The 24,418-nt window shown below is 42.5% G+C and overlaps 1 protein-coding gene across 3 annotated transcripts in view; it reads right to left on the reverse strand.

The window, feature by feature from the left end:
• The window catches only part of LOC149177348 (Cyclin/Brf1-like TBP-binding protein), a 411,187-nt gene that overhangs the window by 274,230 nt on the left and 112,539 nt on the right, over positions 1-24,418 (reverse strand). For all 3 annotated transcript variants that reach the window (XM_089420099.1, XM_089420101.1, XM_089420100.1), the window contains 2 exons: positions 15,795-15,876; positions 15,362-15,482 (listed from right to left, as the gene is read on the reverse strand). In XM_089420099.1, coding sequence (XP_089276225.1) covers positions 15,362-15,482; positions 15,795-15,876 — 203 coding nt within the window. The remainder of the gene's footprint in view (positions 1-15,361; positions 15,483-15,794; positions 15,877-24,418) is intronic.

Consider the following 24,418-nt stretch of genomic DNA (forward strand, 5'->3'; position numbering starts at 1 on the left):
TTCTTTGATCTAGTGTTTGCTTCTTCAAAGTAGATCTTTTAACTTTCACTTTGATATCCTTGCTTTGATGCCTTTCTCGAGATTCGATCCTTGAGTCTCTTGATAAGAAGCCCTTCCTTGACTTTGACGCCTTCGCTCTGATACCATTTCGAGAAATCTAGGGCAACATTAGTTAGGTGATTTCTCTTTGATTAGTAACTGCTTGTGAATGCTTTTTACTTCTTTAGATTAGAATCTTCTTCTTCTTATATTATTAGTGTTCTTCTTCATCAAACAGTAACCAATGCATGAACATAACTAGTCAAGAAACACAGAATGTAGGCTATCAACCAGGGCCAAAACCTCTCACTCTTTGAGAGGAAACCCGCACAAATTCTTCTTATAGATATTCTAATTGACGAATACCAAGACCAAGACCCTTGACCTATCTGCCACTCCAAGACCAAGACACAAGTCCTCTTGACAGTCACTCTTCTTCTTGACTCCTCTTCCACTTCGACCTTCTTATCATCACCGAGATCTTATCACTATCTTTACACTAAGATCTCCTTACTGTCATATAATTGAGACCTTATTTCTGTGAGACCCTTACTGAAATTGTCCTCTGCACTTTGTCACCGAATTCAAAGAGATTCCAACTCCTCTTGACTATGATCCTACTTCAGAGAGAACCGAACTGTACCCTCCTTGGATCACTGAACTGTAGTCTTTTCTAGCATCGAATTGGGATCCGAACTATAGCCTCCTTGGATCACCGAACTGTAGTCTTCCCTAGCATTGAATTGGAGTATATATGTCCTCGTTCGAGTAGTTGTAGTACTGAAACCTTCACTCAGAAAATCCGAACTTTTGTTTTATGTGATAAGCCCAAACCAAATCCACGTTGTCCCTTCCTTATCTACCAAGCTCCTTCCTTGGCATCCAAACTATGATCTGAACCTATCACTATTTTGTTCACCTGAATTTCAAAGAGAGATGCGAACACTGAACTGTGTAAAATGTGAAGAGCCTTCACCCATATATATAGTGGTTGCCCTCAATAATAAGTCGACATGTGTATATGAAGGGTTGTGTCTCTAAATAGGTAAGCCGACATGTGCCATTTACTTCATTTAGAGGCCGACTTGAAGAGGAGGATTGTGCTTTTCTTTGGAGGGCTTCTAGACACTTTCATAGACTCATATACATTTGACACCTGCTCAAGAAGAGCTCTTCATACATGACATTAATTATTTTGACAATTCCTAAAGGCTCACAATGGGAGCCGTCTAAAAATAAAATCTCTTGCTCCTGAAACGCATGAAGCAAGGCATTACAAAAATATTTTTATTTTCTTCTTTCATCATTTACAAAGATCATAATTACATGTCATTATGAAGACCGAACCTAGTTACACTTTTCAACACCCCCCCTTCGCCTCGAACCCGCTCCCGAAGCGCACTCTGAGTGGGAGCGCATTGGGAATGACCATGGGAGCATGCTCTCGTATCTTGCTCCCGTCCTAGTGGGAGCACATTTGAAGATTGGAAACAAGAATTTGGCCCTAGTCTTGATATGCAGTTCATGGTAATGTTAAATTTTTAAAGTAAAAGTAACATTCTCCTTTATCTTTCATTTTCATCTTTTTACTTAAATTTCTAACATTACAATGAAATGACTCAGGATGTTTGAGAGTGTTTCCAATCTCATTGGATTTCATATGGAGAAAGTAGAATTGGGGGCGTTGCAATGTTTCCATTGAATTTTGTCATGTACTAGGGTATGGAACTTGTATTTAATCAAGAGCACTAAGCCCTCTATACAGGGGAGACTCCTAATAATCAAAAGCACCTAGGATACTAGGGTATGGAACTTGTATTTAATCAGGAGCACCAAGGTCATTCGACTATGCAAGAGGAGACTTCCAATAAAGCATGAGACAAGAAATTAGAAATTTTTCATGGCAAGAGGGTCAAGCAGTAGATAATAGATTTACTTGTCTTTTCTAATTTCTATCACTTTTTATAACTATCGACTCTTTCATATTTATTATGGTATTTTTTGTAAACAATATATGATGACTTAAGTTTGAAGTTTGAAGTTGGCATTTATAACTCATTGGTAATGAATTATGAATATGATGCTTCATGAAAGTTGAAAGTTGAAACATTTAATTTCATGCTAGATATTCTTTGTTATTGTTTGGTTACTTGGTAATGGTAATGGTTACAAGTACAAGTTACAACTTTTGTGATCAATGATGATAAATGTTATATATCGAATTTTGAAAGCTTGAAACTTTTAAGATGTGAAAATTCGAGAATCCTTGAATCACTACTGCAGCAAACTAATATTACTTCTCTTACTTGTTAATCCATGCAAGTTATTTATTGTGTTCTATTGTAAATATCGAAGTAAATACAACTACAGCCTTTACAACTTTAAATAATATTCGGAGACAAGAATCTGAGAAAGAAAGAAATAACACATACAAGTGACATCATTGTTTTTGGACCAATGTCCCCGAAAAAATCCAATGCGAGAAAACCGGTGCAGCAACTGAGGGTTTGTATTATTATGCAGTGGTTTTTGAATACAATCTTTGGATGCCTTACTGGCTATCCAATACAGAGAATTTGATTGACAGAGAGATGAGTGAGATATAGCTCACACTATCACTGGCGATCCAGTATTGATCCAGCCACTGAATGGCTAGCCCCTAGTTGCCTCTGCGCAGTTTCTATGCAATCATTGCGTTGGTCTACGTCACAACTTCTGGGAACTACATCACTCCTTCAAGTTGATCGATTTGCCTCTGGAACCTTGACTTTCTGCCCTTTCGGTCTCACACCCCAACTTCTGGCTCTGGAACTCGATTCTCCAGCAAATTTCGGATCTCTTCTCAAGCTTTGCGCTGCCCAACGTGGCCCTATGCTACCCAACGTGGCTTTGCGCTGCCTCTTCTGGATCTCTCTCTGCCTCCTCTACAATGTACCCTCGGATCAGGAAATCTTCCTCTGAAAAATATTCCTGCCCCTCACTGCAAGAAATCACCTCGATCACTTCTCTGGCAAATGTTCTGCTGCTCTCTTCAGAAATCGATATCTTGATATCTTACTCGATTTATTTTCCAAATGCCCATCAAGCTTCTTCTTATAATTTTATCGTTGAGTAACCAACGGCCCAAATTAGATTCTAGTCAATGGCTCAGATCATTTCGGCCTAATCCTCGTCTTCTTCTAGAAGTTTCACCCCCAATTTAATTAATACCCTTTAATTATTTTAATTTCCTAAGTTTAGACATAGGGATCCATTAAAAAAATTAATTATTTTAATAAAACCTTCTTCAGGAAGAATTTCCCAAAACGATTTCTGGGTATTATGGAATACATATGTCCTAGCCTCCGTGAAAATTTTGAGGCTTAGAGCACATCTGATGCTACCAAAAATCAACACTCCCTCTTACCAAAGAATGTGCTCTAGTAATGCAACCTGCTGAAGCATCACCCTGAATCTGTAATATCTCCCTCTTCGTTGTTGATTTTTGACATCATTGCCCATCCACTACTACGCAAATGTTGCATATATGTTGTTGTTGGCCCTGCCACTGCCAACACTACATCTACATTGCAACCCTCGCAAATGTTGCATCTGTGTTGTTGTTGGCCCTACCACTACCCACACTACATTTGCATTGCAACCCTCTCCAACTGTTGTTGCTGCTACAACAGCAACGAAAAAGCATCCAAAATACTGAACCGAAGGTGTTCAGCGTGATGCATCTGTTGTTGAAGTTCTGACTGTTGCTAGTCTTTGCGTTGTCACTGAAACCACCGCATTGTTACTGACTCTGCTTGCCAACTGCGTTGTTGTTAACTCTGCTCTATGCCAACTGTGCTGCTATCAACACTAGCTCTACACTGCTCAAATTCTGGCACTCTTAGCCACTGCAATTGTCACTCTGACACTCCTTTGCACTAACTGACCTTGGACCATCCTGTTACTTCTGTTATGGGTTCTCGTCGCAAGGTATTGATCTAAGAGGTGGACTCCTCAAGGATCCTGCCCATCTGCAGTTTTTTCGAACTACAGTACTAGAGCACCCCACCTCTCCCCTAAAGGTATTTGGGCAACCATGGCAAACTCCTCCTCCTCGACCTTTGTGGTTGCAACCTGCGGATCATGTTTCTCGTCCTTGTCCTTCTTCTTGAGACGACATTGTGTAGCGCAGTGACCAAATTCACCACACCAGAAACATTTGATCTTTGAGACATCTTTCTTCTTCTTTCACTACTCCTGCTGCCCCTTTGATGCAAGGGTCGCATTCTCTTCCTCCTCCTTGAGCTTCGTCCCACTGTTGTTGCTGCCATCAAGTTTCCACTTGACTAAGTCTCACCTCATCTCTTCCTGTTGAAGAGCGCCCCACATCCCTTCCCAATCCGGCAATTTCTCTCTGCCCAGGATACTCTGGAGTCTGGACAAATACTTTCCATTCTTCTGAGACTAGATTCAGGGCCAACCTCACCATCTCTGTAGGCTGAGGTGTTGATCCTATAGTTGCCAATTGATCTCGGACTTCCTGAAGCTTTGATAGCAACAGATCAATGCATTCCCCTTTCTCCATCCTAGTTGATCTCAACTTCGCCTCCAAGTACATCTTTCGTTGCTCAGAAGATCCTTGATATAACGTAGCCAAGGCATCCCACATCTCCTTGGCAGTCCCTTTGCCAACAATGTGACATACAACGTGATCCCTCACTCCATCGAGGATCAACCGCTTGGCCTTCGCCATTTCAGCCTTGTACTTCTTGAGTGGATCCACATCTGCAGGTTCAACTACCACACTATCGACATAGGCTTTGAGATTATGTTCATCCAGAAGGCATGAGATCCTAGCCTTCCAGATCACATAGTTGGATGTTCCATCCAACCGATCCTGATCTTTCAACCCATTAGTTGCCATCTTTGCCAACAAAATGTCGAACTACCTCCTCTCTCCTTTGCGTTGCTGCTAGGCTGGCATACGCACTCCCTGCTGGAGTTAGTACATCTGCTCCTCTCTATTGTTGCTCAACAAATGAGAAATTGAATTCCTTGGCTAGAAATTCTCTAAGAAAGAGATTCCCTCAAAAAGTTTCTGCTTCCTTGATCTGACGTTTTTTGCCCCGGCAACTGCAGCAAAAAACTGTGTCTCACCTTAAGACTGGTCTGCGCTAAAGCTTCTGCTGCGTTGCTCCCTCTGTCGCTAACAAATCTCGATCTTGAAATCTTACCTCTTTGTCAACTCACTCAGAGAGAGATCTTCCTTGAGAATCTTTCCCTCTTCGCTTGGACTGCGCAATCCCTCTGGGGATTCGATCTGCTACCTACGCAACAATTCGATCTCCCTCCTCTTCAACGCTCGGCTCTTCTGGTCTGCTCTCTTGCTTCACCTGCACTCTGATACCATGTGAAAATTCGAGAATCCCCAAATCACTACTGCAACAAACTGATATTACTTCTCCTACTTGTTAATCCATGCAAGTTATTTATTGTGTTCTACTGTAAATATCGAAGTAAATACAACTGCAGCCTTCACAACTTTAAATAATATGTGGAAACAAGAATCTGACGAAGAAAGAAATAACACACACAAGTGACAACGTTGCTTTTGGACCAATCTCTCCGGAAAAACCCAATGCAGGAAAATTGGTGCAGCCGCTGAGGGTTTGTATTATTATGTAGTAGTTTCTGAATACAATCTTTGGATGCCTTACTGGCTATCCAATACAAAGAATCTGACTGATAGAGAGATGAATGAGATATACCTCACACTATTATTGGTAATCCAGTACTGGTCTAGCCACTGAATGGCTACACCCTAACTGCCTCTGCGCAATCATTGTGCTGCTCTGCGTCACAGCTTCTGGGAACTGCGTCACTCCTTTAGGCTGATCAATTTGCCTCTGGAACCTTGACTTTCTGCCCTTCCGGTCTCACACCCCAGCTTCTGGCTCTGGAACTCAATTCTCCAGCAAATTTTGGGTCTCCTCTTAGGCTCTACGCTGCCTCACATGTCCCTACGCTGCCCAATGTGACTCTGCTCTGCCTCCTCTGCAATGTATCCCCTAATCAATAAATCTTCCTCTGAAAACTATCCCTACCCCTCACTACAAGAAATCACCTCGATCACTTCTCCGGCAACTGCTACGCTGCTTTCTTCAGAAATCGATCCCTTGCTCTCTTGATTTATTTTCCAAATGCCCATCAAGCCTCTTCTTATAATCTTCTCGTTGAGTAACCAACAGCCCTGATTATATTCGAACCAATGGCTCAGATCATTTTGGATTGATCATCGTCTTCTTCTAGAAGTTTCACCCCCAGTTTCATTAATACCCTTTAAATATTTTAATTTCCTAAGTTTAGACTTAGGCATCCATTAAAAATAATTAATTATTTTAATAAAACCTTCTCCGGGTGGAATTTCCCAAAACAATTTATGGGTATTATGGAATACATGTGTCCTAGCCTCCCTGCAAATTTTGAGGCTTACAGCACATCCGATACTACCAAAACTCAACATAAGATTAATGAATCATGAGTCTCGATATGTTGTACGTTACTAACTTGTGAGGTGGTTGATGAAGATTATAACTTCTAGACGATTGATGTTATATGGTTCAATCCATGTTTTTATGCTTTTTATATCTAATTCATCCTTCTACATGCTTTTGTTGACATATATGCATCAAAATATATAAAAATATATATTATATAAAAAAATTCTCCCGAAACGGGAGCTTTTTAAAATGTCACTTTGCGCTCCCACTCCCAAGAAACCTTGGTTTGGACCCTTAACTCATGCAAATTTGGATCAAACTATTGTAACTTACATTTTGTTTACATACTATCTATTGATGGGTTGTATTTTCACTTCGATTTCAATCTCTTGTTGATTTCTGGTAGCATCAGATGTGCTCTAAGTCTCAAATTTTGTTGCGAGGCTTAGACATATGTGTTCCACAATACCAAGAAATCATTTTGGGAAGCTCCACCCGGAGAGAGTTTCATTAAAATAATTAATTATTTTTAATGGGACCCTAATTCTAAACTTAGGAAACTAAAATAATTAATGGGTATTAATCTAAACTGTGGGTGTAACTTTTAGAAAAAGACAAAGATAGAGTCCAAATGATTTGAGCCACTAAATAGAATGTAATCTGGGTCGTCGGTTCTCAACTGGAAGATTATAAGAAAGACATTGAGTGGCATTTGGAAAACATGCCAGAGGCAGATACTCAGTTACCCGAGTAAGATCGATTTTCTCACTGGTCGAAGTTCGGCAAGAGAAAATTGAATCTGAGGGAGGGTTGCATCAAATCAAAGGGAGAGTTGCAAGTGAGAAGGAGCGAGAGAGGGTATCAGCATCAGTCTGAAGGTTAGGAGCATAAGACACAGAGAAGAGGGAGGATAGCACAAAGGTTGTGACACAGAAAAGGGGCAGTGCAGAGGCAGTGTGATGCTGGGACTGCGCAATTCTCACGCAGGGGCTAACGCAGTGAGACCTAGAGGGGGCAACAGGTCCTCTCCTGGATCAGAAACTCGTTGAGAACTGTTTGTAAAATTTATCACAAAGAATTCTCTTCTATTCTGTTGGTTGTATTTTGTACATGAGATTTTTGTTGAAGAATAATAAAGAAACCCTCATTTGCTACACCGATTTTCCCACATTGGGTTTTTCCGGGGACAATTGTCCAAAATAACTGTGTCATCATGGTTATAGTTGTGCTAGTATTTTTCTTTGCATTCACTTTTCGCAGTATTTTAGTTGTGAAGGCTGCAAAAAAAATTATTTTGATATTTGTTGTAGAAACACTGTGAATAACGTATTTATGAATTAATAAGTAGAAGAAATAATATTAATCACTGCAGTTGGATTTCTATTTAGAAATTTTCACATGGTATCAGAGGAAGGTTAAGCAGGAGTGCAGACCGGAAGAGCCAACGTTAAAAGGAAGGAGGGAGTTCGAAACTACTGCATGGGCAGAAAATCGAATTCCAAAAGAATCGCGCAATCCAACCTAGGAGGGCAAAATCCTCATGAGGAAATCTCTGTCTGAGAGAGTAGACAGAGAGGAAGATTTTAAATTTGAAGTTTGCCAGTGATAATGGTAGCAACGCAGAGCAGTCTTCAAGAGAAGACGCAGTTTTTCCTGCAACAGTTGTTGGGGCAGGAGAGTGTCAGAGATAGTTAGAAAAATAGCACAAAGATGGAAACTCAAGATGTCTATGAATTAACTTCTAGATTAGAAGAAGAATCCGCATGCTTAGCAAGTTTAGTGTCAGCAGATGTTTTGTACATTGATAGCGGGGCTTCAGCCCATATGACTAGAGTATGAGAATATTTCTCGAGCTATCAAGAAGAACAAATGGACTTCCAGATTACTATGGGAAACAGAACGAAGTGTACTCCATTAGAGAGATGCACCATAGCATTTCAGACGGAAGCAAGAACCAGCATCTGAGCCACCAATGTTTTGCATGTACCCGAGTTAGGAATGAATCCGATTTTAGTGTCCCAATTACAGGACAAGGGATAGGATGTATACTTCATTGGAAAGAAAGTATACATCAAACATCCAAGTTGGAAGAAGAAGAGACAAATTGGAGTTGAAGCAACAAACTGTATAGGTTGCAACTTGAGTCTCCAATGGAACTGATAAGCAGCAGTCAAAATGGTGAAAAGGAGTTGAATGAATTATCGCACAAGCGAATGGGACACTTACACCATGTAGCACTGAGGATGCTCAGAGAGATTGTTACATGAATTCTAGTCCTTAGTACTAAGCATGATTAGTTATGCAGAGGTTGCGTACTAGGGAAGTATGCTAAAGCAGCTTTTTCCAGAAGCAACAATAGAGAAGAATGTGTATTGGGATTGATACACTCATATATCTGTGGTCCAATGTCCATAAGAGCTCTTAGTGGTGGCGAATACTTCATCACCTTTATTGATGATCACTCTAGAAAAAACTGGATCTATTTCTTAAAGACCAAGGATGAGATATTTGATTGATTCAGGGAGTTTAAGGCTCTCATTGAAAACATGACAGGGAAAAAGATAAAAGTATTGTGTTCAGATAATGGTGGAGAATATACGGACAAAGACTTCACAGATTTCTGCGCATAGGAAGGCATCAAAAGAGAATGGACAGCTCCATATAATCTGGAGTAGAATGGAGTAGCAGAGTGAAAAAATAGAACTATTGTTGGGATAGCAAAAGCTATGTTGTATGATCAAGACTTGCCTAGATTCTTATGGGCAGAGGCTTCCAACACAGCGGTATATATCCAAAATAGAACTCCTAATAGAGCGTTGGGGAAAAGAACAACCGAAGGTGTCTTCACATGGAAGAAGCCGGAAGTAAGTCATCTCAGGATATTTGGAAGTGCGGAATATTGTCACATTCCAGACAAAAAGTGCAGTAAACTGGATCAGACTGCAGAAAAGGGGTACCAGCAGCAGGAAGATTGTAGTGAGACGAGATGCAAAGTTCATGGAGGATAGAGCTTTCAGGAAATCTCAAGAGATGCCAGCAAAAGATCAGTCAGTAGATGTTCCATTAGTCCAACAACAGTAGGGGCAGCAAGGAGGATAGACACTTGGATTGAGTACAGTGACCAGTACCAACATTTCCTCAAAAGAAGGAAATCCAGATAGTTCTCAGCAGATGGAACAACAGGACCAGAAGGAGGAGTTGATTGAGCCTCCCACCACCAGTGGTAGAACCAGCAGGGAAGTACGGCAGACGCTGAGGGATGTTGAGGAGTTTTATGGAGCTCCTAGAACTGAGAAGAGGCAGTGTAGACAGCCTAACAGATACCAGGCCTTGGTAGCACAGGTTGAAGAACCCTCTAGCTTTCAGGAAGTCGTTCAACACCAAGTTTGGGTGGATGCCATGGTAGAAGAGTATAGTTCTATCATGACGAATGATGTCTGGGAAGTAGTACCTAGACCAAAGGATAGATCAGTTGTAGGATCAAGGTGGATCTACAAGATCAAGTATGTTGCAGATGGCAGTATAGAGAAATACAATGTTAGGCACGTGGCAAAAGGGTACACACAAAAAGAAGGAATAGACTATGAAGAGACCTTCACCCCAATAGCCCAATATACCTCTATCAGATCCGTTATATCCCTAGCAGCTCAAATGGGATGGGAGATTCACTAGATGGATGTCAAGACAACATTTCTAAATGGGGTGATAGAAGAAGAGGTGTATATAGAACAACCTGAAGGCTTCGAAACGCATGAAAAGAGAACTCATGTGTGCATATTAAAGAAAGCCCTGTATGGGCTCAAGCAGGCACCCAGAGCATGGTATGGTCGGATTGATAGTTACTTGTAGCAATTGGGATTTGTCAAGAATGATGTTGATCCCAATCTCTACCATTTAATGGTAGAGAATGAGCCACTTATTATAGTATTATATGTGGATGACTTGTTCTTAACAGGGTAATCTAGGCTCATACAGGACTGCAAGAAGAATCTTGAAGCAGAATTCAACATGAAGGATATGGGGCTGATGCATTACTTTCTAGGGTTGGAAGTTTGGCAGAAGAATGGAGAGATCTTCCTTGGGCAAGGAAGATATGCTACAGAAATCCTGAAGAGATTCAAAATGCAGGATTGTCGACCCATGGCTACTCCCATGATCACCAACTAGAAGAAAATAGATGCATCAAGAAACAAGGAGGTGGATCCCACTTTGTACAGACAGCGCATTGGGTCGCTTGTGTATCTGGTCAACACTAGGTCAGACATTTGCTTCGTTGTCAACACCCTTAGTCAGTTCATGGTGGAACCAAAAAGGGTGCATTGGGCAGCAGCTAGGCACATTCTGAGGTATGTGCGTGGAACAATCGGATATGGGTTGAAATACTCCTGAGGGGATGACGTCAAATTGAATGGATTCACAGATGCAGATTGGGCAGGTAGTTCAGTAGACTGGAAAAGTACCTTTGGGTACTGCTTCAGTGTTGGATCAGGAATGATCTCTTGGTGCAACAGGAAGCAGAAGTCGGTAGCTCTGAGCTCAGCAGAAGCTGAATATATGGCAGTCAACACAGCTACGTGCGAAGCTATATGGATTAGAACACTGCTTGTGAGTTTGTTTTGAAAAAGGATGGGAGCGACCAAGATTTATTATGATAATCAGAGTTGTATCAAACTCTCTGAGACTCTAGTATTTCATGATCGGTTGAAACACATTGATATCAGATGTCACTTTATCAGAGACTGTGTTCAACGTGGGGCAATTCAATTGTAGTGTCCCCACAAGAGATCAAGTAGCAAACGTACTCACAGAGGCTCTAGGAAGAGCTAAGTTCATTCAGTTCTGAGAACAGATGGGTATGGTAGAGAATCTGTTTCAGTAGCAGAAAAAAGTAATCTCTCAGTTACAGTGGTAGGGAATGAGAGAGAGTTGCAATATAGAAGCAGTGTTGGCAGTGGTAGGGTTAGCAGCAGTACAAATGCAACATTTACGCAGTAGTGATGTCAAACATCAGCAACGCAGACGGAGATGTTACAAAACAAGGTGATGCTTCGGCAAGTCTCATTGCTAGAGCACATTTCTCGCTCAGAGGGAGTGTTGATTTCTAGCAGCATCAGATGTGCTCTAAGTCGCAAATTTTGCAAGGAGTCTTAGACATATGTATTCCACAATACCCAGAAATCGTTTTGGGAAATTCCACCCGGAAACAGTTTTATTAAAATAATTAATTATTTTTAATGGGACCCTAAGTCTAAACTTAGGAAATTAAAATAATTAATGGGTATTAATCTAAACTGTGGGTGTAACTTCTAGAAGAAGACGAAGATCGAGTCCAAATGATCTGAGCCATTGATTAGAATCTAATCTAGGTCGTTGGTTCTCAATTGGAAGATTATAAGAAGGACATCGAGGGGCATTTGGAAAACACACCAAAGGTAGATACTCAGTTACCCGAGTAAGATCGATTTTCTCACTGGTCGAAGTTCGGCAAGAGAAAATCGAATCAGAGGGAGAGTTGCAAGTGAGAAGGAGCGAGAGAGGGCATCAGCATCAGTTTGAAGGTCAAGAGCAGAAGACGCAGAGTACAGGGAGGACAGCGCAGAGGTAGTGTGACGCTAGGATTGCGCAGTTTTCACGCAGGGGCTGACGCAAAGGGGGCAGCAGGTCTTCTCCTGGATCAGAAACTCGTCGAGAAGTGTCTATAAAATTTCTCACAGAGAATCCTCTTCTATTCTACTGGTTGTATTCTGTACATGAGATTTTTGCTGAAGAATAATAAAGAACCCCTCAACTGCTGCACCGATTTTCCCACATTGGGTTTTTCCAGGGACAATTGTCGAAAAATAATTGTGTCATCGTGGTTATAGTTGTGCTAGTATTTTTCTTTGCATTCACTTTCTTCATTATTTTAATTGTGAAGGTTGCAGTAAAAGTTATTTCGATATTTGTTGTAGAAACATTGTGAATAACTTATTTATGAATTAATAAGTAGAAGAAATAATATTAATCACTGCCATTGGATTTCTATCTAGAAATTTTCACATCTCCTAGTTCAAGCACCCATGGATCCATCATTCTAGTGTGTCTCGACACTTCTCAGTTGCTTCAAAGACACTCAAAAACTGTTTTTCAGCATTTTCTGTGTTATTTTGCAAGGCTGGTAGTGTTGGACATGCTTGTCCCAATCAGGTCATATGACATAAATCAAGTGGTAATCTATGGTAAATCATCTCATTTGCATTTTGTGGCTTTCTCTCACTCTCAAGCTTCCAAGGTGGTAGTCCGTGCTTGTTTTTATTTTCTGCTGAACAATATTACATATCAGACTTGGCATTTCATACATTTTTAACCCCTAACTTTGATCATATTGAGTGTCTGTAGGCATTGGTCTTCTAAGATCATCAGTGAGGTATGTGTGGATATCCTTCATGGCATTCTAGTTGTTGGCATAAAGTGAGAGGAATGTGTGTTGAGGTGACAGTGGGTGCATCTCCTCTGTGTTTAGTACCAATGTTTTAAGACTCCGACTCCAACTCTGACTCGGCCGAGGATCGACTCCGACTCCGACTCCGAAACGGTAATGACTCGGCCGGCTCGATTTCAATGACTCGGTCATTGTAAAAAATACATTAAATATTTATTTTTTTAACAAAAAAAACATAATTTTAAAGATTTTAAACATAATTTTAGAGATTTTCATTCATGTTTCCAAACACACCTACAACTGGAGTCCTTGCTGGCTGTGAGACTGAGGATGGTGGATTGGGATCTGCATTCAACTGAACAGCATGTTCAACTTTTCAAGTTCAATTGATGTCTCGATATCTAAATCTAAATCAAGATCCTCACCAAGATCAAAATCTGCTGGACGGCTCTCCACTACCCAATCTCATGTTGGATCAATGTCTTCTAACACAATGGGATCTGAATCAGGTCTTTTGTTCAGCAAATGGTTTCATCTGAGCCGAAGGTTGTATTGGACATAAACTAGATCATTTAACCGTTTTTGATCCAAACGGTTTCTCTTCTTTATGTTACTTGGGAGCAGGAGGGAAAATGGGAGCGGGAGCGACATTTTCAGAAGCTCTTGGTTTGGGAGCGAATCCCAGAGGAGTTCGACAACCAATATCACTAACATCAAGGTACATAGAGGGATTGGTTCTCTTGATTAAATAAGAGTTCCATACCCTAATACATGACAAAATTCAATGGAAACATTGCAATCCTCCAATCCTGAAAAACTGATAAGTCTGCTGGATTTTGAATGAAATCTAAAATTCTACTTTCTCCATATGAAATCCAATGAGGCCGAAACCACTCTCAAACATCCTGAGTCATTTCATGGTAATGTTAAAAATTTAAGTAAAAGGATGAAAATGAAGATTAAGGAGAATGTCAACATTACCATGAAATTTGAATAGCATATCAATAGTAGAGAGCATTTGAGTGTGTTAAATAGGGTTTGGGAGGGGGAATGGACCCCAAATGACATTTAGCAAATTCATATAACACCTTGGAGTCCAAACCAATCAGAAATCACCTTAAAAATCCATTAAAAAAATATTGAATTGTTGTTTGACGTGTTCTGGGCCAGCTTTTTGTGACTTAGTCGAGTCATAACAGAAACGGCCGAGTTGGCCGAGTCATGGCTGACTCGGCCAAACGTACCGTTTCAAAGGCCGAGTCATGGCTGAGGGTATCGGCTCGGATCAACTCGGCCGTTTCGGTATCGAAACGGCCGTTTCTTAAAACAATGGTGTTTACCATTTAACACCTTGACCAGACCTTGCCAAGGCTGCTAATTAAGGCAGTAACATAGCCAAACCTAATAAATCTCTATGGTGCCCAAGTTGTTTTTAGAGTTTCTAAATCTTGTATAGCAAAAACATGTTTCCAGAATTTGAGCTCACATGCTACCAAAAGACACAAACTATGTTCAACTTACAAGCTCCCTAGGCAACGTATTTTAATTGAGCTAATTAAATACCTTTATAAATTTTCAAAGCTATAAGTTTAGAGTGAACATTCCAACACAGTCACAAGTGCAATAAATTGAAAACCCATCAATTCAAAAAAACACTCCAAACCACCTAAGAAAAGGTATGAAAAAATTACAGCATGCATGACTTTCATTTCTCAAAATAACAAAAGTGAGGAAAATAACATCTCTCTTTCATCGTCTTACAGCAACAGCTAAGTAAAACAAGTCAACTATCTCACCCCTACCCATGACAAGTATGTAATATACAAAAGAGAACCATTGATCCATTTCATGATTTATTGTTAAGCAGCTCCTTTCTCTTTTGTGTTTTAGGCCTTTCTGGGATGGATTGTGAGTTTCCTTTTCGAAATGTATATGCTAGTTGTGGGTCCCATCAGAACAAACCAACAAAACACAAAAGAGGTTAAAAAAAAATTGAGAAACAAGACTTGTCATTGAGAAGAATACAGGAAACATCCTGCACATGCCTTTTTAAGAGGTAATGGGAAAACTTTTTGGGTTATTTCCCCACCATCCTTCTTTCAGAACAATTCTCTCGAGGAAAATGGACCCTGGTGGGGTTCCCAGCAACACTGATAAGTCTGTGCCCAATGAGATTGTGCTCTTGGTCTTGGGCTCTTAAATTGCACTGAGCTTCTGTTGAGCTTTAGCTACCATTCTTTGTATCCTTTTAAGCATGCCTTTTGAGATACGACATCTCTACCACATTTCCCAAAACACAAACATCACTTGAAAGTTGAAAGTACCCTTAAATTGCACAATATCAAAAGCAGTACACAAGAAAAAAATATTGTCCATCAGTTTTCTGTTCTCAAGTATACCATTACAAATCACTTAAACATACCCTTTTCCAAAGTTTTCTCATGTGAATCGGACTTGAAACCATACTCGTGGACTGAATCTCCGCCCAAACGTCCATAAGAGCTATATTGACCATCCTTGATAAAGTTCCCTGAAAATTGACTCTATTACCAAAATCAAGTGTTCAATCAAATGGACTAATACCATGTAGCAACTGACAAGAATTCATTACAAAAGAAATTACGACACTAGATATTTTGGAGTCAAGTTTACCAAAAAGTTGTATCATATCATAGATGAGGGAAAAAGACAGGATAAGGAAGAAGGAAGAAAAACAAGGGTATGTTGCACTATCAGATTTTCCTTGTTCCCATTACCCAACACTGTAAACAAGAAGTATTCCCTTCCAGTGAAGGGGACAACATATAAATCTAATCAAACAACTCTCTTAAGGCTCTTAGTTTGTGCATACAGACCTGACCCCCAGCAGTTTTAACAAAAGTTGGATCTGATGAGTAAATATTGTCATCAAGAACTCGCCCACAACCAGTACAACATCTGAAATTCACATCAAAAAGCACCACACAATATTAGTTGTGCAACAGAACAGAGAATTGTTACTTTGCACATACATTAAGATGAGATAATCAAGACTTGCTTTTTTGCCACCAACTCACATGCATTATTTTTAACAAGAAAACAAAGTATTAACTTGAGAACACGTGATCTTCATTTTCATCAAACACTAATGAACATATAACACAATAGAATGTAACCAATGTTACCAGACTCGGAATCGGCGAGGCAAAAGAGCGAAGAGTTTTAATAGGATCGAGGAAAAATCGGTTAATTCAATAATTTAAGATATACACATATATTGAATTAAACAAAAAAAAAAAAAAAAAAAACATTTTTCATTGATATTCAATAAAGCCATGTCCAAACAATGCATAATATCAATAGATGTCCAAAATATCATGAATGAATAACTATCTCATATATGTTATGAGTCCAAACATGATCCAAAGTATTGGGTCTTGACTCCTAACCTGTGATTACATCGAACCAGAAGCATCTGCTTCTAAAAGTTTATAAAATACTGCATACTAATCAGTAAAACAGCAGTAACTGAAATCTGTTGATTGCTGCTAAAATGATACGATAATGGTTTGCTACTGAAATCTCTGACCAAGCACATGTTGAAGCTACAATGGAGCACACTGCACACTGCGCCTCTATTACACTACGACTCTATTACGTGGAGTAAATTGAAACTGAAACCATGCCTCTATTACCTTCTCGACGTATGAAAAGTCAATTACAGACCAACTTTTAATTTTTAACCTAACTAAACTACACAGCGAAAAATGTGGGAACCCTAAAAGTTAAAATCTGTGCCCCTCGAGTTGAGGGTTGAAAATCACCTCAGTTGCCTAAATCGCAATTAATCAATGAGTCGCAAGTCAAACTCACGTTGACCACGAGTCAAACATGGTCAACGCAAGTTTGACTCGCCCATTGTTGAATCGGATCGTTCGAGGGAAGAGCAGAGTTTGACTCGTGATTAATCGCAAGTGATTGGAGATTCATGTTTCATTGAATGTAACATTACAAGGGAGATGGTAAACTATCAAAATCTCCTTCACAAAAAATAGGCAAATATTCTTCATAAGATTTCAAAATAGACGACAAAAGGTTTCCTAAAACATCATAACAACTCAAGAGTAATTGTCAATAAGTGCTTAGCAAAGTACAAGAGCGGTCAATTGGGTTTATCTTCAATGGTTGGGAGGAATGATTGTTATACTCCTCACCCAAGTTCAATTCCGGCAAGTGACATGAAGAGCTCATATCAACTATATTGTTGTAAAGGCTTCAAGCCCTGTTGTTAAACAACTTATTGATGTTTTGTAATATTCCTAATTAGCCATGGCTAATTGGAATATTCGATTTTGCCCAATTTTTGCCTTCTATGGTTATTTATAAATAAAAAAAGTGTAGACGGGGCATAACTCACTTTAAGAATAAAAAGTCACTTCCTAGTAGCACAACGTTGTGACTTAAGGAGGAGCCAAGGGAGCCAAAGGGGGACGCAGAAATGGGGCCCACGCAGACACATGGAGGGACTGCGTAGGAGGGAAGAACACATGGCAAGAGGGGAATCACACAGGAGGAGGTGAGCCTAGGGATTGTGAGAGGCAGAGGCTATAAAATAGAGAGGAGCCCCCTCATTTTGGATCATTCGGTTATGTGCATTTTGAGCTAGTCGTTTCGACTTCTGAGCACGCTGGCTGTTTAGCTAGTCTGCAACACTGTTTAGTGCATCGAGTGTCTCCGTTCGGAGATCTAACCCTTAGCCCCAGGGGACTTTGAGTGCCTACTTGGGCAAGGTATTTCCTTTGGCATTTCAGCAGTAGTTTTATCAGTATTCCAGTAGCATTTTCAACAGCGTTTTGGAGGCCTGCGCAGCACTGGGAGAGGGACGCAGTTCTTTCTGGCAGCAATGTTGGATTGGGGTTTTTGCAGGAGGACTTATGCTGGGCGATTGAGTAAGGGATCAGCCCTTGCATCTTGGAGGATTTTGGTAGAGTTTCGAGCAGAGTTATGGAGGGGTTTCTTTAGTGGCAGCGTAGAGCATTGAGGGACTGCGCAGATTCCCTAAGGGGGCGATTTTTGAGGGTCGGCTATTCCAGGAAAGCTTTCTGGGCTTTTTTGGGTTTTTGGAGTAGAGCCCGATTCCAGAGTTTCAACATTTTTTGAGGAGGGGAGCAGCCCCAAATCATCATTTGTTTTCTAGCAGTAGCAGCAGCACAGCAGCAGCATCCACGCAAAGAGGCCATTCTTGTCATTCTGAGAGTATTTCTTCACTTGCCATGTGCAAGTCAAGGTGCCATTTGCCTAATCACCTCTTGTACTCATTTTATTGCTCAGTATAATAAAATGGCTTAGCATTTCTTGCTGCATTTCTTGTGTATCTACTCATATTTCCGGTTTACATTATTATATGTTGTCCCACCGTTATTTTATCACTTCTGGGTTATTATATCATTTGCACATATTTGGTTGGAGTTTTTGCTGGGGTTTGAGGAATATTCTGGGTTAGGAATATTACAGTGGTATCAGAGCATAGATATGGCTCAGCCTGTGGAGCTAGCAATTTATGACACCAGGGGAAAAACCCTACATTTGTTACAGAGATAGGAGGTACAAAGACACTGGACGTAGGTTCGAGAATACCTACGGGGAGGGAGACTGTGTTCCTGTGGAGGACGCAGAACAGGTGGAGCCTGTGGTAGGCGCAGAACAGAGAGAGCCAGTAGTAGACGCAGAATAGATGGCCGACGAGGACAGGAAGAGATTTGTGGATATGCTCCTCAAATCAGTGCAGGATCTGTCGAGGCAGATTGAGGTGATGGGGCAGAGATTCACGGCAGTAGAGGCCAGACAGCGTGAGAGCCCACAAGTTTTTCAGATTGGTGAGGGATCAGGTGCATCCCATCACTTTCCAGAGCAGCGTGATACTGCGCAGCAGGTGGCCTCACATGCCCCTACATGCTCTACCATGCCCACTTTCTTAGGAGCAGCCGTAGCCCAGCAGGAGGCAGAGCTCAGACATATGGGCAATTATTTTGTAGAGTACCAGGCCTATGGGCAAGAGTTTAGGGAGGCCCTCTCATTCAGAGATTTTGTTCAGCTCCAGCAGGATAGCAGACCCCGCGACCATCACAGAGGGTACCGACATTACCATGATAGCGACACCCACCATGCAGCGAATAGATTCCACTTGCCTATGTTTGATGGCTCATCAAACAGTTCGGCAAAGTCTTGGGTGGAGAAGCTAGACATTTATTTCCAGCTTAACCAAATGTCGGAGGCAGAGGCCATCAAGGTGGAAACATTATATTTGGATGGCGAGGCCCAGGATTGGTGGTTTCATGGGATGGTTACACTGGGGCACTCCATAGTGACAACGTATGCCGAGTTTACCAGGAGACTGATGGAGCAATTTGATCGGAGGGATCCAGAGAAGCATTTCGTTGAGCTGACAAGGCTCAAACAGACAAGGAGCCCAAAGACCTACATTGCAGATTTCTTGAGGGTCTCCGTGATGGCGCCAGACCTATCCACGGCACGGAGGATCTATATGTATGTTGAGGGGTTAGCAAAGCCACTTCGGGGTCTAGTTAGATCCGCTAGACCGACCACCCTTCAGGATGCTATCAGCAGGACCCGGGACCTACAGGATGTCTTACCCAGGACCCAGACACCTTAACCCCAGAGACAAACTTTCCAGTCTAAGGGGAAGGATGTGAGGATTCCACCTCCAAAGGGGAATCCAAGACGAATGCAGATTGACGATGATGTCAAGAGGGAGCTGAAGAAGAAGCGGTTGTGCTTCACATGTCAGGAGCCATGGGCACCAAGGCATAGATGTGTTGCTGGCAAGGCACATTTCATTGAGGTCTTCTCCGAGAGCAGTGGAGAAGAGGATGACGAGGAGGATGTGGAGGCAGGAGATAGCCATGCCATACAGGGACCTTTGCCACCTCCACCACCAACAACAGGTGGTGCATCTTTTGCACCCACCGGAGGGGCCCTTGCAGCGTTGCGAGGAGTTCCCAAGTATCTGACGCTACGCGTACGAGGGATAGTATGTGGCCAGCGCATATCAGTTTTGGTTGACAGTGGGGCAACCCACAACTTCATCGATGCACAGATGGTTGAGCGGAGAGGTATTCAGACAGAGAGCTTCGATGGGTTTTCAGTATTGGTCCCAGGAGATCAGACCATGACGTGTGCTCGTTATGTCCCAAAGCTTTCAGTGACGATGGGCACCTACACATTGACTGACCACTTTTTCGTGGTCGATATTCCAGACACCAACATGATACTGGGTGTTCAGTGGCTTATTACTCTAGGGAAGGTCACGACGGATTGGAAGACCCTAGAGATGGAATGGGATGATGAGAAGACAGGGAGGCATGAGAAGATACAGGGACAGCACACATATCCGCCTCAGACTGTGTCGGCTCATCGGATGGAGGCAGTCTTCCAGAAGGGAGACATAGAGTGGGCAGTGGAGCTGCGTACATCAGAGGCAGGGACTACAGGGCAGACGGTACATCCAAAGATCCAGTCCATCCTTGATCGGTATGCCATAGTGTTTGGAGAGATTCCACCAGGACAGCCACCGGATCGGGGGTTTGAGCACACTATCGAGCTTGAGCAGGGCATCCAGGCAGTGATCACCACCCCCTATAGGCATCCCAAGGCCTATCGGGACGAGATAGAGCGGGCCATTCAGGAGTTGTTGGCTCTTGGGCACATCCGACCGAGCACGAGTCCTTTTGCTTCTTCTGTGGTGTTGGTGAAGAAGAAGGACGGTACATTGAGGATGTGCATTGACTACAGGGCCCTGAACAAGAGGACACTGAAGAACAGGTACCCCATACCCAGGATCGATGAGTTGATGGATGAGTTGAGAGGAGCACGGTTCTTCTCAAAGATTGATTTGAGATCAGGGTACCATCAGATTCACGTGAGGGAGCAGGACATTCCCAAGACCACCTTCACATGTCATTATGGGCAGTTTGAGTTTTTGGTGATGCCCTTCGGCCTAACCAACGCCCCAACTACATTCCAGTCTTGCATGAATCACATCTTTCGTAGTCACCTGAGGAAGTTTGTGTTGGTGTTCTTTGATGATATACTCATTTACAACAAGACGTGGGAGGAGCATCTCCAGCATATTGAGACAATGTTACGCATCTTGGAGGGGCAGCTATTCTATGCCAAGCTCTCCAAATGTGAGTTCGGGTTGACGGAGATGTTATACTTGGGACACATCATTGGAGTGGACAGAGTGAGGGTCCACGAGGAGAAGATTAGGGCCATCAGAGATTGGCCGGAGCCGAGAAACATAACGGAACTTCGAGGATTCATTGGCATTTGTACTTCCTACCGGAAGTTTGTCAAAGGTTTCTCACAGCTTGCTGCACCCCTGACAGATTTGACGAGGAAGGGGGCATTCAGTTGGTCGGATACAACGCAGCGAGCCTTTGACAGGCTCAAGGAGGTTATGAGCAGCTGCCCAGTGCTTGCATTGCCAGATTTTACGCAGCCCTTTGTTTTGGAGTGTGATGCGTCGGGAGAGGGGATCAGCGCAGTATTGATGCAGGGAGGTCACCCTATAGCCTTTGAGAGCCGGAAGCTCCTTCCGCATGAGAGGTTGTATTCTATATACGATAAGGAGACGCTGGCCATCATGCATGCATTGGCTAAGTACCGACAATATTTGGTGGGGAACAGGTTCAGGGTGAGGACTGATCACAACAGCCTCAAGTTCTTTTTGGAGCAGAAGCAGTTGCAGGAGAGGCAGCAGAAGTGGATCAGTAAGATCCATGCATATGACTTTGACATTGAGTATGTCAAGGGTAAGAACAACGTGGTAGTAGATGCCCTTTCACGTAGACCAGCCACGTTGTCTCTTATGAGCTTGGATACAGACTGGAGGGCTCAACTCTTAGTAGAGTACTCCAAAGACAACTTTCCATGTGAGATTTTGGACGGACAAGTGGCAGATGACAGGTTCAGGGTGATCAATGAGATCATCTATTACAAGGATCGAATCTTCTTGACTGAGGGGTCTCAGCTCAAGAAGAAGATACTCCAGGCATCACATGATTCACCATTGGCAGGCCATCAGGGGTTTACCAAAACCTACAGGGCCATTAGAGAGAGGTTCTCCTGGAAGGGCCTCAAGGAGGACGTACTCCGGCATATCAAGGAGTGCAATGTTTGCCAGCGGAACAAGGGAGAGATGAGCCATGCCGCGGGTTTATTACAACCGCTACCCATTCCGGAGGGGAAATGGGAGAGCATTTTGATCGACTTCATCGCAGGATTGCCCACGGTACAGGGCAAGGATTGTATCTTTGTCGTCGTTGACCGACTGACAAAGTACGCGCATTTCTTCACCATATCCGCACACTACACAGCAGCACAGGTGGCCGAGTTGTTCTTCAGGGAGATCTTTAGGCTACATGGTCTTCCTAAGACCATCATCAGTGATAGGGACAGCCGTTTTATGGGCAGGTTTTGGCAGGAGCTTTTCCGGTTGGTGGGGACGGAGTTGACATCGATTACCAGTTATCACCCACAGACGGATGGGAAAATAGAAATATTTAACAAGTGGCTAGAGGGCTACTTGCGTAACTATGTCAGTGGGCAGCAGCGAGCATGGTTGAGGTGGTTGCATCTAGGGGAGTACTACTATAATACTTCACCTCACATGTCCATTGGTATGTCACCATTCTATGCTTTATATGGGTATCATCCTTTATCTTTTGTTGACGTGATGTTTGGTGATAGCAAGGCTCCCAGAGCCAAGATATGGATCCAAGAGAGTCAGGATATTCTCCGAGCTCTCAAGGATAACATGGCTACAGCACAGAACCAGCAGAAGTTGTTTTCCGACAGGGGTCGAGTGGAGAGACAGTTCGAGGTAGGGGACATGATCTACCTACGGTTACAGCCATACCGACAATCGACACCAAAACAGAAGGGGGTTGACAAGCTTAAGCCCCGCTTTTATGGGCCGTACAGGGTGATACGCAGGGTTGGACAGGTTGCATATGAGTTGGAGTTGCCCCAAGGCAGCAAGATTCATAATGTTTTCCATGTATCATGCCTGAAAAAGGCATTAGGGCAGCAGGTGACAGTGACAGATGAGCTACCACCCATGGATGACGAGGAGCATTTGGTATTGCAGCCGGAGGCTATCATTGATACCAGGGAGAGGCAGCTGCGGAGCAGGACGGTCCAGGAATTCTTAGTGAGGTGGAAGAATCTGCCGGATGAGGATGCCACTTGGGAGAGTGAGAAGATCTTGTAGCATCTGTCACTTCAGTTGCTTGAGGACAAGCAACATTTTGCCGAGGGAGACTGTAATATTCCTAATTAGCCATGGCTAATTGGAATATTCGATTTTGCCCAATTTTTGCCTTCTATAGTTATTTATAGATAAAAAATGTGAGGACGGGGGACATAACTCACTTTAAGAATAAAAGGTCACTTCCTAGAAGCACAACGTTGTGACTTAAGGAGGAGCCAAGGGGGCCAAAAGGAGACGCAAAAATGGGGCCCACGCAGACACATGGAGGGATTGCACAGGAGGGAAGAACACATGGCAAGAGGGGAATCACGCAGGAGGAGATGAGCCTAGGGATTGTGAGAGGCAGAGGCTATAAAATAGAGAGGAGCCCCCTCATTTTGGATCATTTGGTTATGTGCATTTTGAGCTAGTCGTTTCGACTTCTGAGCACGCTGGTTGTTTAGCTAGTCTGCAGCACTGTTTAGTGCATTGAGTGTCTCCATTCGGAGATCTCACCCTTAGCCCCGGGGGACTTCAAGTGCCTGCTCGGGCAAGGTATTTCCTTTGGCATTTCAGCAGTAGTTTTATCAGTATTCCAGCAACAGTTTCAACAATGTTTTGGAGGCCTGCGCAGCACTGGGAGAGGGACGCAGTTCTTTCTGGCAGCAGTGTTGGATTGGGGTTTTTGCAGGAGGATTTATGCTGGGTGATTGAGCAGGGGATCAGCCCTTGCATCTTGGAGGATTTTGGCAGAGTTTCAGGCAGAGTTCTGGAGGGGTTTCTTCAGTGGCAGCGCAGAGCATTGAGGGACTGCGCAGATTCCCCAAGGGGGCGATTTTCGAGGGTCGGCTATTCCAGGAAAGCTTTCTGGGTTTTTCTGGGTTTTTGGAGTAGAGCCCGATTCCAGAGTTTCAGCATTTTTCAAGGAGGGGAGCAACCCCAAATCATCATTTGTTTTCTAGCAGCAACAACAGCAGCATCCACACAGAGAGGCCATTCTTGTCATTCTGAGAGTATTTCTTCACTTGCCTTGTGCAAGTCGAGGTGCCATCTGTCTAATCACCTCTTGTACTCATTTTATTGCTCAGTATAATAAAATGGCTTAGCATTTCTCGCTGCATTTCTTGTGTATCTACTCATATTTCTGGTTTACATTATTATATGTTGTCCCACTGTTATTTTATCACTTCTGGGTTATTATATCATTTGCACATATTTGGTTGGTGT

The sequence above is a fragment of the Pinus tabuliformis genome, chromosome 4_1 (assembly GCF_031772625.1).
Source record: "Pinus tabuliformis cultivar Carrire ecotype Pingquan chromosome 4_1, CPIR1, whole genome shotgun sequence".
NCBI classification, from domain to species: domain Eukaryota; kingdom Viridiplantae; phylum Streptophyta; class Pinopsida; order Pinales; family Pinaceae; genus Pinus; species Pinus tabuliformis.